We start from the raw sequence: 12084 nt of genomic DNA on the forward strand, positions 1-12084 counted from the left end.
GACCCCTTTCAGATAAAATGAAAGTCTAAATGAGGCTGAAACTACAATATTTTCTCAGTAAACATTTGCATAGCTGGATGATCGTATAATTCCTCTAGATTGAAAGAAGATAGGAAAGACTCAAACTGTGGGTTGCTGCTACTGAAGGTGATGATAATGACAATGATGATTATGATGATGAAAACTTCGGTGATGATAATGATGATGATGAGTTTAGTTGTGGTGGAGCAAGCACTGTTTTAGCGTTCACTTCGCCACAGAGTAAAAATGTTTCAGCAATAAAACTGCAACTCGAGACGCGTATGTGTGTAGTCGTAAAATATATCACCTAGGATAAGGTCAAGAGAAGATTTTTAAGATGTTAGGTTTCCCAGTGGTAAATTCCCATCACTGCAAGGATTGAAAATTAAAACTAGTTCTAAAATTCAGCGCAGTGTATTCATAGATATTAGTCTAATGTGGTTGCCAGTATCCAGTAGCATTCATGAACAGTAATTATAATTTATTTATTATATAGCAAGGAGGGTGGAAGCAGGGCAGAAATGTCCGACTGAAAGAAATGCAAATAACCTTAGTATCCTTCATTCCTAACTTTGACGTCCCTCTGTCTAGACACTGCTATCCTTCAGTCTTCACTTTCTTGTCCTTCAACCCTAGCCTCTATCTTTACCTTGGCAGCCTTCATTTCTAATTTTAGCATCCTTCAGTACCAACCTAAGCATCCTTTAGCGCTAGTCTTAGCTTCTTTGTGTTCTAAGCTTGGCATCCTAAGCTGGGCAGTAGATTTGTTGTAAATATGTTCTTTAACTTATACATTTTTGAAGAGGATAGGATGACAATCAAAGTAGAGTGTTTAGTTGCAGTGGCAGTTTATATTGTTGCTATGAGGAAATACAGGACAATACTGCTGATTCAGAAGAGATGTGTGTGTGTGTGTGTGTGTGTGTGTGTGTTTGTAAATTCATGACACCTTCACATTAAAAATATTTTGTATTAATATCAAATGAATTAAAACCTGTGTAATGTGTTGCTCAGTACAGATTTGATACCATTTCAGATATCACTGGAAGGATAAGCGTTGTGTGTGTGTGTGTGTGTGTGTGTGTGTGTGTGTGTGTGTGTGTGTGTGTGTGTGTGTGTGTGTGTTTAAGTTCATATTTGTTGCTGCATGACAGATACAGTAGTCACCAGCAGCCCTTACTAAATAACTGAAATGTTCGCAACTATTTAACAGTTCTTGCTACATGGCGGCAATGACAGCAGTTCTGGCTAGGTTAATGTAAACAGCGTGTCTTTAACTACATCATCAGCAGGCGAGGATGAGACGACGGCAGATCATGAGGAACTGGGGTCAAGCCAGGTCAGATACTCAGCAGATCAGGTCAGGGTAGGCCTAGGAAGTGCTTACCTGTGCGTGATATGAAGAACGTATTAGTATTCAGCAAATGTTTACTCAAAGACCTCAGCAGTTTTAACATACAAAGACCTACTGTGTTATTTTTACTCTTTCCTATCTAGACATTATTTGTTGACCCGCAGAAAAAGGAATTGAAAATATTATGATTCTGCTACACACTAAGTTAAACCAGAGTTATAATTAGATGTGAGTTTAACATTACCCAGAAATGGAACCACCTTTCACACACACACACACACACACACACACACACACACACACACACACACACACACACACACACACACACACACACTTCATAAAGATATAAGGATGTGTTTTTTTGATTATGGAGAAATTTCTTGTATTTTCACACTGTCGACCCTCATTTAAGTCATAGTTCTTTTTAATTTTTACCCTAACCATCGACATTTATGAGCAGTCCAACCTAGGAAGACGAGACTTGAAAGTGGAGGGAAACGCTGGGTAAAAACGTCATTTTTTTTTTTTTTATCTATAAATGGACAAAATACGATTTAAATGTGAGATACAGGAGCTCGACGAGAGAGGCTGCTTCTCACCCTTCTGTTTGCGATGACGTATCAGATTTATAAATGCCGAAACCGCCTACTGTCGTGGGATTCAGTATTTTGCTTTAGGTGATTTAGACTCCGCTTACGATATTTTTTTTTAAATTGCTTCCATGATTTCCTAACGCCATTCTTTTTTCCTTTGTTCCCAGTCGCGGTGGTGCTTGTGTCTGAAGTGTAGTGACGATGGCAGCACCTCACCATGGTTGTTTCCACGAGTCTTGAGGCTATGATCTTCTGCGCAACCACATCTGCTTCAACATCTTATAGACCATGGCCTGATTAATGCTGCTTCCACATGATCAGGTAGGTTGTTATTGTGTACATTAGTAACTATTACGAGTTCATCTGCAACAGGTCGCCCATCATTAACTTAAATGGAACCACTTCATTACAGGTTAGTACTGATAAGAGCTGGGTTAAGAGGGCTTTTGGTAAACTCCAATAACTATATGAAGGATATACAATTGCCAGTATGCCAAAAGAGACGCTTAAGTAATGCCTTTCCTTTTCTAACTTATGGATGGGAAACTTGGAGAGTAACAAGATCCTTCGAAAGAGTGTTCAGAGAGGAATGGAAAAGATTATGTTTCGAGTCACATGGAGAGACAAGATCTTCCTGAATTAGAGAACTGACGAAAGAGGACAGAATCAGTACAGTAAGATTATAAATGGATGTAGGCAAGTTAGGTCCTTCGTAGAACACTTATGGACAACCAGGTAACTGAGTGGCAGCCCAGAGTTATGGGAGAAGAACAGGTAGACAGGGAACAAGATGGAGAGGTGAAAGTTGGAGATTTGCTGAGACTGGAGAGAACAAGCTAACAGTCAATAGCTCAGATAAATGGAAACTGATGCTAGAGACCTAATCCCTCTGTGGAATGACTGAGGATGATGATGATGATGAGTTGGGTTAGATACTTAGATTTGATTGTTAGGGTAGGCTAAACTATTTCATGTTAAATTGTTAGGTAAAATGAGGTCTTAGCAGTTGCTGATTACTTAGAAGGTGGTTTGCTAGCAACTTAGATCTGTCTCTCATGTGTACGGGTGAGGTCTGAGGGCCATACCTGAAGTTGCTGTTTTCTTTAACCTTAACTTCTTCATTAACCCGCCCTGTCCCGACCACTCTTCCACCACTGACTCCCCCCAATCCCGACCGTTTTTGGATTTTTTTTTTTTTTTTTTTTTTGGCTCAAACCTCCGCTTTTGGTGAGAAACATCGAAAATTCATAGAGAAATCGCTCACTTGAGGTTTAAAATACTCAGTACAGGTAGCAGTACCTCCTCACCTTACTGTGTTTTCTAACAGGCTGGCTCCAAAGAAAACGAGTTCTATGGGAGGGTAACCATTCCACACCACTCATAAATGGTATTTATTTATTTATTTGGTACGAATTTATATGTAGTAAGAGAGTATATTGGTTTTCACACAGTAATATAGGCAATATAAGCATTGTTTCACTCACAAAACACATCAACATACCTGACTTTTTTTGGCGACATTACCTGATCATCATTTCTGACTGTTTCTTCCTCTAATGCTATGTAAAGTTTGTCCTCCACATTGTCATCGATTGGGGAATCACTCTGGCCCTGAATTTCGCACCGTGGCACGACATGTCTTTACTGGCCAGGTCACTGGTAACAGGTGAATTGCCGAGACAATGGCGTGCGGGTGGGGGAGGAGGTCATGCTGAGTAAGGCATTGTCCCTGCCTGGCATCTTGTAGAGGAAGGTGTCCCTTGTATACGTACCAAAAATCACTCGCGAAAATTGAAAATTGTGCAAATTAGGGACCTTGCAAGTGATTCGCGTTTATGTACGTCAACGGGATTGGCAGTGACAAAACGTGTGGACGTTTATTCATGTCAGCGGGACGCGGTGGCTTAAGAATTATTCTGTATGTTACGCCTGAGTATGTTCTTGTGTTTTACCAATGCATAAAAACTTCAAAAACAACACACAAGCGAATGGTATGGTGTAATATGCAGAATGGATCGCTCAAGTAAGTGAGCTACGGAGACTCTGACTTTTCTCTTTATTCTTGCTGTCTCCAAACGATTTTATTTAACTAAAGAGAGATTTTGATGACTTTAATAATCTTGCCAATATCTGTACTCTTTTCCTCTTAACTTGGCCCAGATTTTCGTCCTTTTGCAGCTCATGGCACTTAATAACATAAAAAGACAGTATATACTTTGGCTCTACATCCTCTCCATAGCACTTCTTCGTGACTAGCATTATATTCTGGTGTTCATATATTGTTACATCTCAGCATTGAAGATGGAGAGATGGCAGTTTTAGGCCAAGTTAAAGTAAAAGGAGTATAGCAAGAATGAAATACAAATAATACGTCAGCGGATTTATGAGGTAATAAGGGGATTACTCTTGCCAATTAAGGCGGCTACTTAAGACCTCTTCCTTAGCGATTTATTTTGCCAATCAAACTTGACTTTTGTTTTCTGTGTTCTGTAAATGATTCTACTATCGCCTTACTTTGCATAAACAACTTACAAAAGGATACTAACCACCCGTATCCAAGAATAAGTCGCAAAGGGAGAGGTTCTAGGGAGTCAGCTTAACTGAGATGGAAGACAGGGCTTTGTCTGGCTATGAATATTTTTGTTGTGTCTTGCTGTGAGTGGCAATAAAACGATGCATATGGAGTCAGACAGGCGGGTGTTCAGTATGATGTTATAAATGGAGGGAATTCTGCTCCAAGTTAAAGTAAATAGTGTGTGTCGGTACTCTCTCTCTCTCTCTCTCTCTCTCTCTTTCTCTTTTGTGCTTACTGTGATTGGCTGGAGAGCAGTGAAGGTGGAGTCGGTCAGGTCAGGAGCCAGGGTGCTGCTCACGCGACACTGGTACGTGCCGAATGTTCCTTGGTCCACGTTCACTATCACCAGGTCACCGTTGCTCAGTACCTGTAGGGCAGACACTTTCACCAGCACCACTCATACTCAGTTTCATTTTCATTACTAATACTCAATTTTACTGTTACATTCAGCACTTATACCCATTTTCACTGCCACTTTCGGTACTAATCATCACCTTCTCTGTCAGTGTCATCCCTAATACCCATGTTCACTTTCATCATTAATATTTGCTTTCATTGTCACATTCACCATCACTTGTGTCCTTCCAGCAGGGTCCAAGATTCACTTCCATACGCTGGAGTAGGAATCACAGTATTGTCATGCAGTGACTTTTTTACTTCCACCCCCGCTTCCCTGTTCCTTATTACTGCTTTCAGTGAACCAACAACCTTTCTTCCCTGCTGTACCCTTTCATGCACTACTGAAATACCAGGCTATGATAGCACTGTTTCAATGCAAGCATTGTGAATAAAAATGGCCAAGTAACAGCAACAGCAATTTACAAACACATCTACGAAGTTACCTGATGGACAGGCATTGCGAGGAGTTTGGCTTCGTTCTGAAAATGACTAGATAGAAAACAGTGAATAACCATAGTAGTAGTAGTAGTAGTAGTAGTAGTAGTAGTTGCAACCCCAGACTCAAGTGAACGTGAACCAGTGGACTGCAGGTTGAAGCTTCCCTCCTCCAGTAGCTCACCATCCTCCTTTGGAATGACAGGGAAACCGGGCAGTGGAGTATCTCGATTGCATCTGAGTCACTACATGAAGGCGTCCCTCTCCACCACCATAGAAGTATAAAGTTACCCGATGAATGAAAGCCTTATAACAGCTGTGAGGATAAATCATAAAGAGAGTTAAAGTTACCTGATAGTTTGGTTGAGGGAGGGACAGGTTGTTTTTGAACCAGGCTGTTGTATTTACCTGATAGTTTGGTTGAGAGAGGGACAGGTTGTTTTTGAACCAGGCTGTTGTTTTTACCTGATAGTTTGGTTGAGGGAGGGACAGGTTGTTTTTGAACCAGGCTGTTGATATGCTGTAGCCCTGGGCGCGGCAAGGCAGGGTGACAGAGGCTCCAACCGAGGCCTCCAGACGCCAGGCGAACTGGTAGATGCGGGGGATGTACTGCCTTACTGACGCCTCCACACTGCAGCTGGCGCCAGACTGACCCATCTCTGACCGTAAGAATGGTAAAATAGTTATCAGTCCTCCCGTATGTCACTGAGGCAAGATAGGTCGGTATATCAGATCTAATAGGCATGATAAAGCGTAAGTAAAAAGATGCCACAATACACTTATTGTTGCCTACACACTGCAGCTGGCGCCAGACTGACCCATCTCTGACAAGACCAAGAGTAAAATATATCAGTCATCCCGTACTGCATTGTGGCAAGATATGTCGGTGTATCAGATCTAATAGGCATGATGAATCGCAGAGAAAAAGGTGCTACGATAGGTTTTTATTGATGCTTCCACACTGTAGCTTGTACCACTCTGGCTCATCTCTGACCGTACTAACAGTGAAATAGTTATCAGTCCTCTCGTACGTCACTAAGGCAAGCTATGGCTCTGTACTAGATCTAACACACATAATAAATCGCAAAGAAAAAGGTGCTACAATACGCTTATACTGCAGCCTCCACATCACGGCTAGAGGCGCTTTGAGTTACCATTGGAACACCACAATATTTAATTAATTTGTCTCTCATGTGTTCCTCTGAGCCAAAGAAAATCGTCAGACGGAAACAAGAAGAAATATTTAAGACTATTTGCCGTTAAAAGATCAAGCTTAAAAGGAATGTCAGGTTGTATTCTTTTCACTTTAATTGGGCCTAAAATTTCCATCTCTATCTTGAATGCTGTGTTGTGAGAAGAGATTAACAGTAGAATAAGGTGCTAGTCACGAAGATGTGTTATGGAAAGCATGCAGAGTCGTGTCATTGTCTGTTTTGCCAGTGAGTTGCACAAATTTAGCCACAAAAGAACGAAATTCTGGGCCAAGTTAAAGAGAAAAGAGTGTAGTGATGTGGGGTAAAGATCGTGTGTGTGTGTGTGTGTGTGTGTGTGTCTTACCTGAGAGAATAAGAGTGAAGTTCCTGAAGTACACGTTGTTGGTGGCTGTTCTCACCTCCAGCATGTATTCACCCTGAGTGCACATAAACAATAATGTACAGTAATTTAGAGACTAACCAGAAGAGTGTATGTGACTGAGGTGGAGGGTGGGGGGAAGGGAGACCGAGGACGAGATGGAGGGTTTGAGTGAAGAGATGTATGAGAGCAGGGGTGTGAGTTGGAGAGAGGACATCCTGACGATAGAGAACAGGGTGACATGGAGGCAATTTATTTGTGGCCACCCCTTGCAGAATGCTTTGAAATAACCCAGCTATACTAAGGGTTCGTTCGGTTGCTACTGTTTGTTCACATTAACTGGCATCTGTCCGTCTTCAATGCTGATATTTAAGAACATAATAACACTAGAAAACAGTGCTAGTCAGGAGGATGTGCTGTGAAAAGGATGCAGGGCCGTATCATTGTCTTTTTCTGCCATTTAGCTACGGGAAACAAGTTGCAAAAGGACGAAAATCTCTGACTAGTTAAAATGAGTGAACTACAGCAATTTTACCGCACTTCTAATTAGGTTCTTCATCCTCAGTGGTCTGTTACTAACTTGATACAAAGTGGTGATGTGTAGGGAAGAACTACCGTGAGTTTTAACCCTTTTCTTGTATGTGGTTTCCTGTCTGTATCTCACTAAAGCTTAATCATTTTATTTCCAAGTAAAATACAGTATTGTGATTATTTTCATGAAGACTAGGCATATGCTAGGAAATAGAGTTCAGGTGGTGATGATGATGATAATGACTAGAAAGCACTAAAAGATCACATACCCCTGCCAATTCCCCCGAAATTTTTAAAATCTACTGTGGCAAAGTCTCTTTCTTACCAGATGGATACTTTTACGGTCTCACAGTCAGTTAAGTCTACGGTATTAGCCTGCCCCTTTACATAAACCCAAAGAGCATATACCTCCGCGGACGCTAATAAAGTTTATGGTGTATTCCTGCATCAGCTTATGGATCCACCTCAGAATCTAATAAATTCTTCCATGACCCACACTCCACCTATTCACCACATTTCATTAAAATCCGATAACAAGTTTTTGACATACTTTGTACACAAGCGGAGGAACAGACAGGAGTGAATACATAACCTCCTTCCAACTTCGTTGGCAGATATAAAAATGCTTTCTTTCTTGGCAGTTGTTTATATGAATCATTTTTTCACTCGTAATAGTAGCCTACGGTATTTGCAGATCATCATCATCATCATTATTACCATCATCATCTATACCATCATCATCATTACCATCATCATCATTACCATCATCATCATCATTACAAACATCATAATCACTATCATTGTCCTCCTCCTCCTCCTCCTCCTCCTCCTCCTCCTTCTCCTCCTCCTCCTCCTCCTCCTCCTCCTCCTCCTCCTCCTCGTCCTACTAATACACAGGGTGGGAGGGATATCGAAGCAGTGACATAAAAGCACAAACGCTGTACAATTATCAACAGAATGTCTTGTAAAATGACCCACACATCCATTCACACCTTCCAGAATCTCGGTTTCACCTCACAGACAAACCATCCACTCATTTGATTTAGTCCTGTTTGTTCCTTCAGTACCATAGTTTGTGTTTTCGTACTCTCGCCACGTCATTTTCTTTACCTCACGAGAGACCTTTCCACCTGGAGGGGTTACTTACCGCCTTCATTAACTCCAATATACCCCTTTTACTCTACCTTGGACCCAAAATGCCATCTGTCCATCTTTAATGCTGAGTTGTAAGAATAGATTACACTAGTTTGGAAGACAGAAAGAAAATGAGCAAATATATTAGGTCTACACACACACACACACACACACACACACACACACACACACACACACACACACACACACACACACACACACACACACACACACACACACACACACACACACACCTACCGCGTCCTGGTCAGTGATACAGTCGAGGTAGACGGTGGTGGACACGACACGGCGGAATGAGGCAGAGGCACTGGGCGCCGCGGTGAGCCCCACCATGTTGGTCTCTTCCTCCAGGCTTTCCAGAAGACTGGCTGCGCTCACTGGGGTTACAGTCACGCCCTGGCACAGAAAACCGGTGTGGAAATTAACATTATCATCATCATCATCATTATCATCTTCATCATCATCATAATCATCGTCGTTATTATCATCATCATCATCATCATCATCATAATCATCGTCGTTAGTATCATCGTTCCCATCATCATACAGTAATATTGCTCTCAGTACTGTCAGTATCATTGTCACTATAACCATCGTTTTCAGAACATAAGCAGAAAACTAAACTCAGATAAATAAACAGATTAAAGAATGCGATAAGAGGTAACTACATATTGCACCTTTGCTGGCTCCGGAAGGCCTAGGAATGGTAGGGTCTGAGGGAAGGCTGCGGTAGTTCAGACAATTTAAACCACAGGAGTCCACCCTACGTCCCTGCCAGTATTTACCAGGGGAGAAAAACCTCAACTAACACTTAGATTGCAGCCGTTGCTTACTATACGCTTTTCCCTTTAACTTGGCTCAAATTTTCGTCCTTTTGCTGCTTCTTTCACGTAGCTCAGTGGCAGAGTAAGACAATGCTGTGCCTGTATATCCTTTCCAGAGTACTTCTTCGTGACTGGTATTCTGTTCTAGCGTTAATCTGTTGTTACAAGTTGGTATTCAAGATGAAGAGATGGATGGCAATTTTAGGCCAGGTTAAAGTAAAAAAGGTATAGCGTTCCTGACTATACCAAGTGAAGTACCAGGAGAGGGATAGACAGACAGACATACAAGCGGACAGGCAGGTAAGGCAGAAGGACAGACAAAAGGATAATTTATACCGATCCTCAGATAGGTAGGTTAAAAGACAGCTATTAAAACGTCCTTAATAGAGGCTGTAAAATTTGACTATCCTTGTACCAGGTAAATCTAGAAGCAGACAGGGTGACAAAAAGAAAAAAATAATAAATTAGATAGATAATTAGACACAGGTAGAAAGATAGGTATTTAAAGGTACTTACTGGACTCTGTAACACCTGGCTATCCTTGTACCAGGTAAACCTAGTGCCAGAATAAAAGGTACTTACCATCAGGTAAAACTAGTGCCAGAATAAAAGGTACTTACTGGACGCTGCAACACCTGGCTATCCTTGTACCAGGTAAAACTAGTGCCAGAATATAAGGTACTTACTGGACGCTGTAACACCTGGCTATCCTTATACCAGGTAAAACTTGTGCCAGGTGGTACGGTGGCCTCACACTGCAGCCGAGCGTCCTGACTTCTCTTGGCGTGGGCGCGACGGGGGGCGCACGACCCCCACACCACCTCAGTAGAGGGGGCGGACGTGGCCACACCTGAAGACAAGAACAGATTAGGTGCATTAGTACTGGTAGATCAAGTATGGGCATCCAGTGCCGGCGCCTTCATTTTAGTAGTAGCAGTGATAGTAGTAGTAGTAGTAGTAGTAGTAGTTGTTGTTGTTGTTGTAGCAGTAGTAGTAGCTGTTGTTGTTGTTGTTGTTGTTGTATCATCATCATGTTCACTGTCATCATCATTATTAGCATCATTATCGGGGTCATGGTCGTCATCAGCAGTCGTTAAAATTATAATCGCCATCATCCACAGGACCATCATCGTAATACCGTTATTTTCATCATCATCATCATCATCATCATCATCATTACCATCAGTGTCATGTTCTCAGGTTCCAGAGCCAAGAATGCTGTAAATATCTCACTGGTCCTGCCAAGTCCACGAGAATACCGGTACGAACCAATACCCTGTTCAGTTTAACTCGGCGTAATATTGCCACCTACCATCTTGAACCTTGAGCTACTAAAGAGATTAACAGTAGCATAATTATGGTGCTAGTAACGAAGAAGTGTTAAAGGATGCAGGGCTGTAGTATTGTCTTATTCTATCACTGAACTACGTACAATAGGCTACAAAATCTCGGCCAGGTTAAAGTGAAAGACGTATAGGACTGTTGACGGGGAAATAGAGTCAGTGGGTACTTACGTTTGCGCAGGTGTTGTGGGGAATCTATCAGGCCAACCTGTAGGGAAGAAGAAGAAGGCTTAGGCTCATATTTTAAATGCTTTTGGAGATTTCGTAACGCATCTTCCGTAGCGAGTTTTTCTGCACATTGCCTCATAGTATCCTTTTTCGCATTTGAGATGCAAACTATGTGATCATCGTCATGAGCTTCATCATCTCACGTCGTTTTTCCCACCAACTGGCTGGGTGAGGTGGGGTACTGATATCCAGGAAAAGGAATGACTACAATAGTTGGAGAACTACTCAGCGGCATGCCCAGTGAAATTGGCCATACATCCATTCATTCACCAGTCAGACCCCGGAGTCCTACATCATCTGATAAGTACAAATATGCACACGTAGCTTCATAATTACCTATCAGACAGAATAAAGTCAAAAATTAATAATGTTAAAAAAGGTGCCAAACACTTGACATACTGTACACTCCTCGGTACAAAAGTTCATCCAAACAGCTCGATTGCTTGTCAGTTCCCTCGCCTCGTCAGCTTCCATATCTCTTGTTCTCACACACACCCACATACCACACCAGTATCTATCCACATTTCTTCCCCACCACACCTCCGCCCACCTTCAAACTGTCTCAGTCCTGCCACTGCCACCACGCTATTCACACTCATGCTCTCCATACGGCCATACCATCTAAGCACGCTAAGCCATCGGCACTGCAGGTAGGAATTGTCTTCACTGCTACGATATATCCTGTTAATTCATCTCAGGCGCCGGTGTAAATGACAAGATATGCAATTCCCAGCTCGTTCAACCCCACGATGTTTGTTGTCCTTGTGATCTACCCAACGGCTGACTCTTTTATTCAACTCTAGACCCTCTTTTCCTACTCTTTTTAAAGGTTTGAATGAAGGGTACAGGCCAATCCAACCCATCCATTTCGAAAACTCTCTCCAAAGCTGCTTAAGTTTGTTCGGAGATATTAAGAATAACATTGAATAAGATGTGCTGGCAGAGGATGGGTTAGGAAAGAGGTGTTACGGGAGGGTCCACAGGTGAATAAGTGCTATGGGAGGGTCCACAGGTGAATAAGTGCTATGGGAGGGTCCACAGGTGAATAAGT

The 12084-nt window shown here is 42.1% G+C and overlaps 1 protein-coding gene across 1 annotated transcript; it reads right to left on the reverse strand.

The window, feature by feature from the left end:
* Positions 1-1169: 1169 nt before the first annotated feature.
* On the reverse strand, positions 1170-11632 carry LOC145418781 (zwei Ig domain protein zig-5-like). The gene is made up of 8 exons (XM_080287113.1): positions 11537-11632; positions 10977-11013; positions 10149-10312; positions 8876-9034; positions 6938-7010; positions 5846-6039; positions 4782-4913; positions 1170-1408 (listed from the first exon to the last, which is right to left on the reverse strand). Exons 1-8 carry the CDS (start codon positions 11630-11632, stop codon positions 1394-1396), a joined length of 870 nt encoding a protein of 289 aa, XP_080143239.1. The 3' UTR covers positions 1170-1393.
* Positions 11633-12084: the final 452 nt, after the last annotated feature.

This window comes from Coenobita brevimanus, chromosome 116, assembly GCF_032717465.1.
Source record: "Coenobita brevimanus isolate Jiangsu-jjx chromosome 116, ASM3271746v2, whole genome shotgun sequence".
Lineage (NCBI taxonomy): Eukaryota > Metazoa > Arthropoda > Malacostraca > Decapoda > Coenobitidae > Coenobita > Coenobita brevimanus.

What these genes read in the sequence shown, in the direction of transcription:
- LOC145418781 (XM_080287113.1), bottom strand. Translation starts at nt 11,632, where the DNA reads ATGAGTGTGAATAGCGTGGTGGCAGTGGCAGGACTGAGACAGTTTGAA. An exon ending in TGTGGATAGATACTGGTGTG is followed by an intron (nt 11,014 to 11,536) that starts GTATGTGGGTGT and finishes TCTTCCCTACAG; the next exon opens with GTTGGCCTGATAGATTCCCC. An exon ending in GTATCACTGACCAGGACGCG is followed by an intron (nt 7,011 to 8,875) that starts GTAGGTGTGTGT and finishes ATGTGCACTCAG; the next exon opens with GGTGAATACATGCTGGAGGT.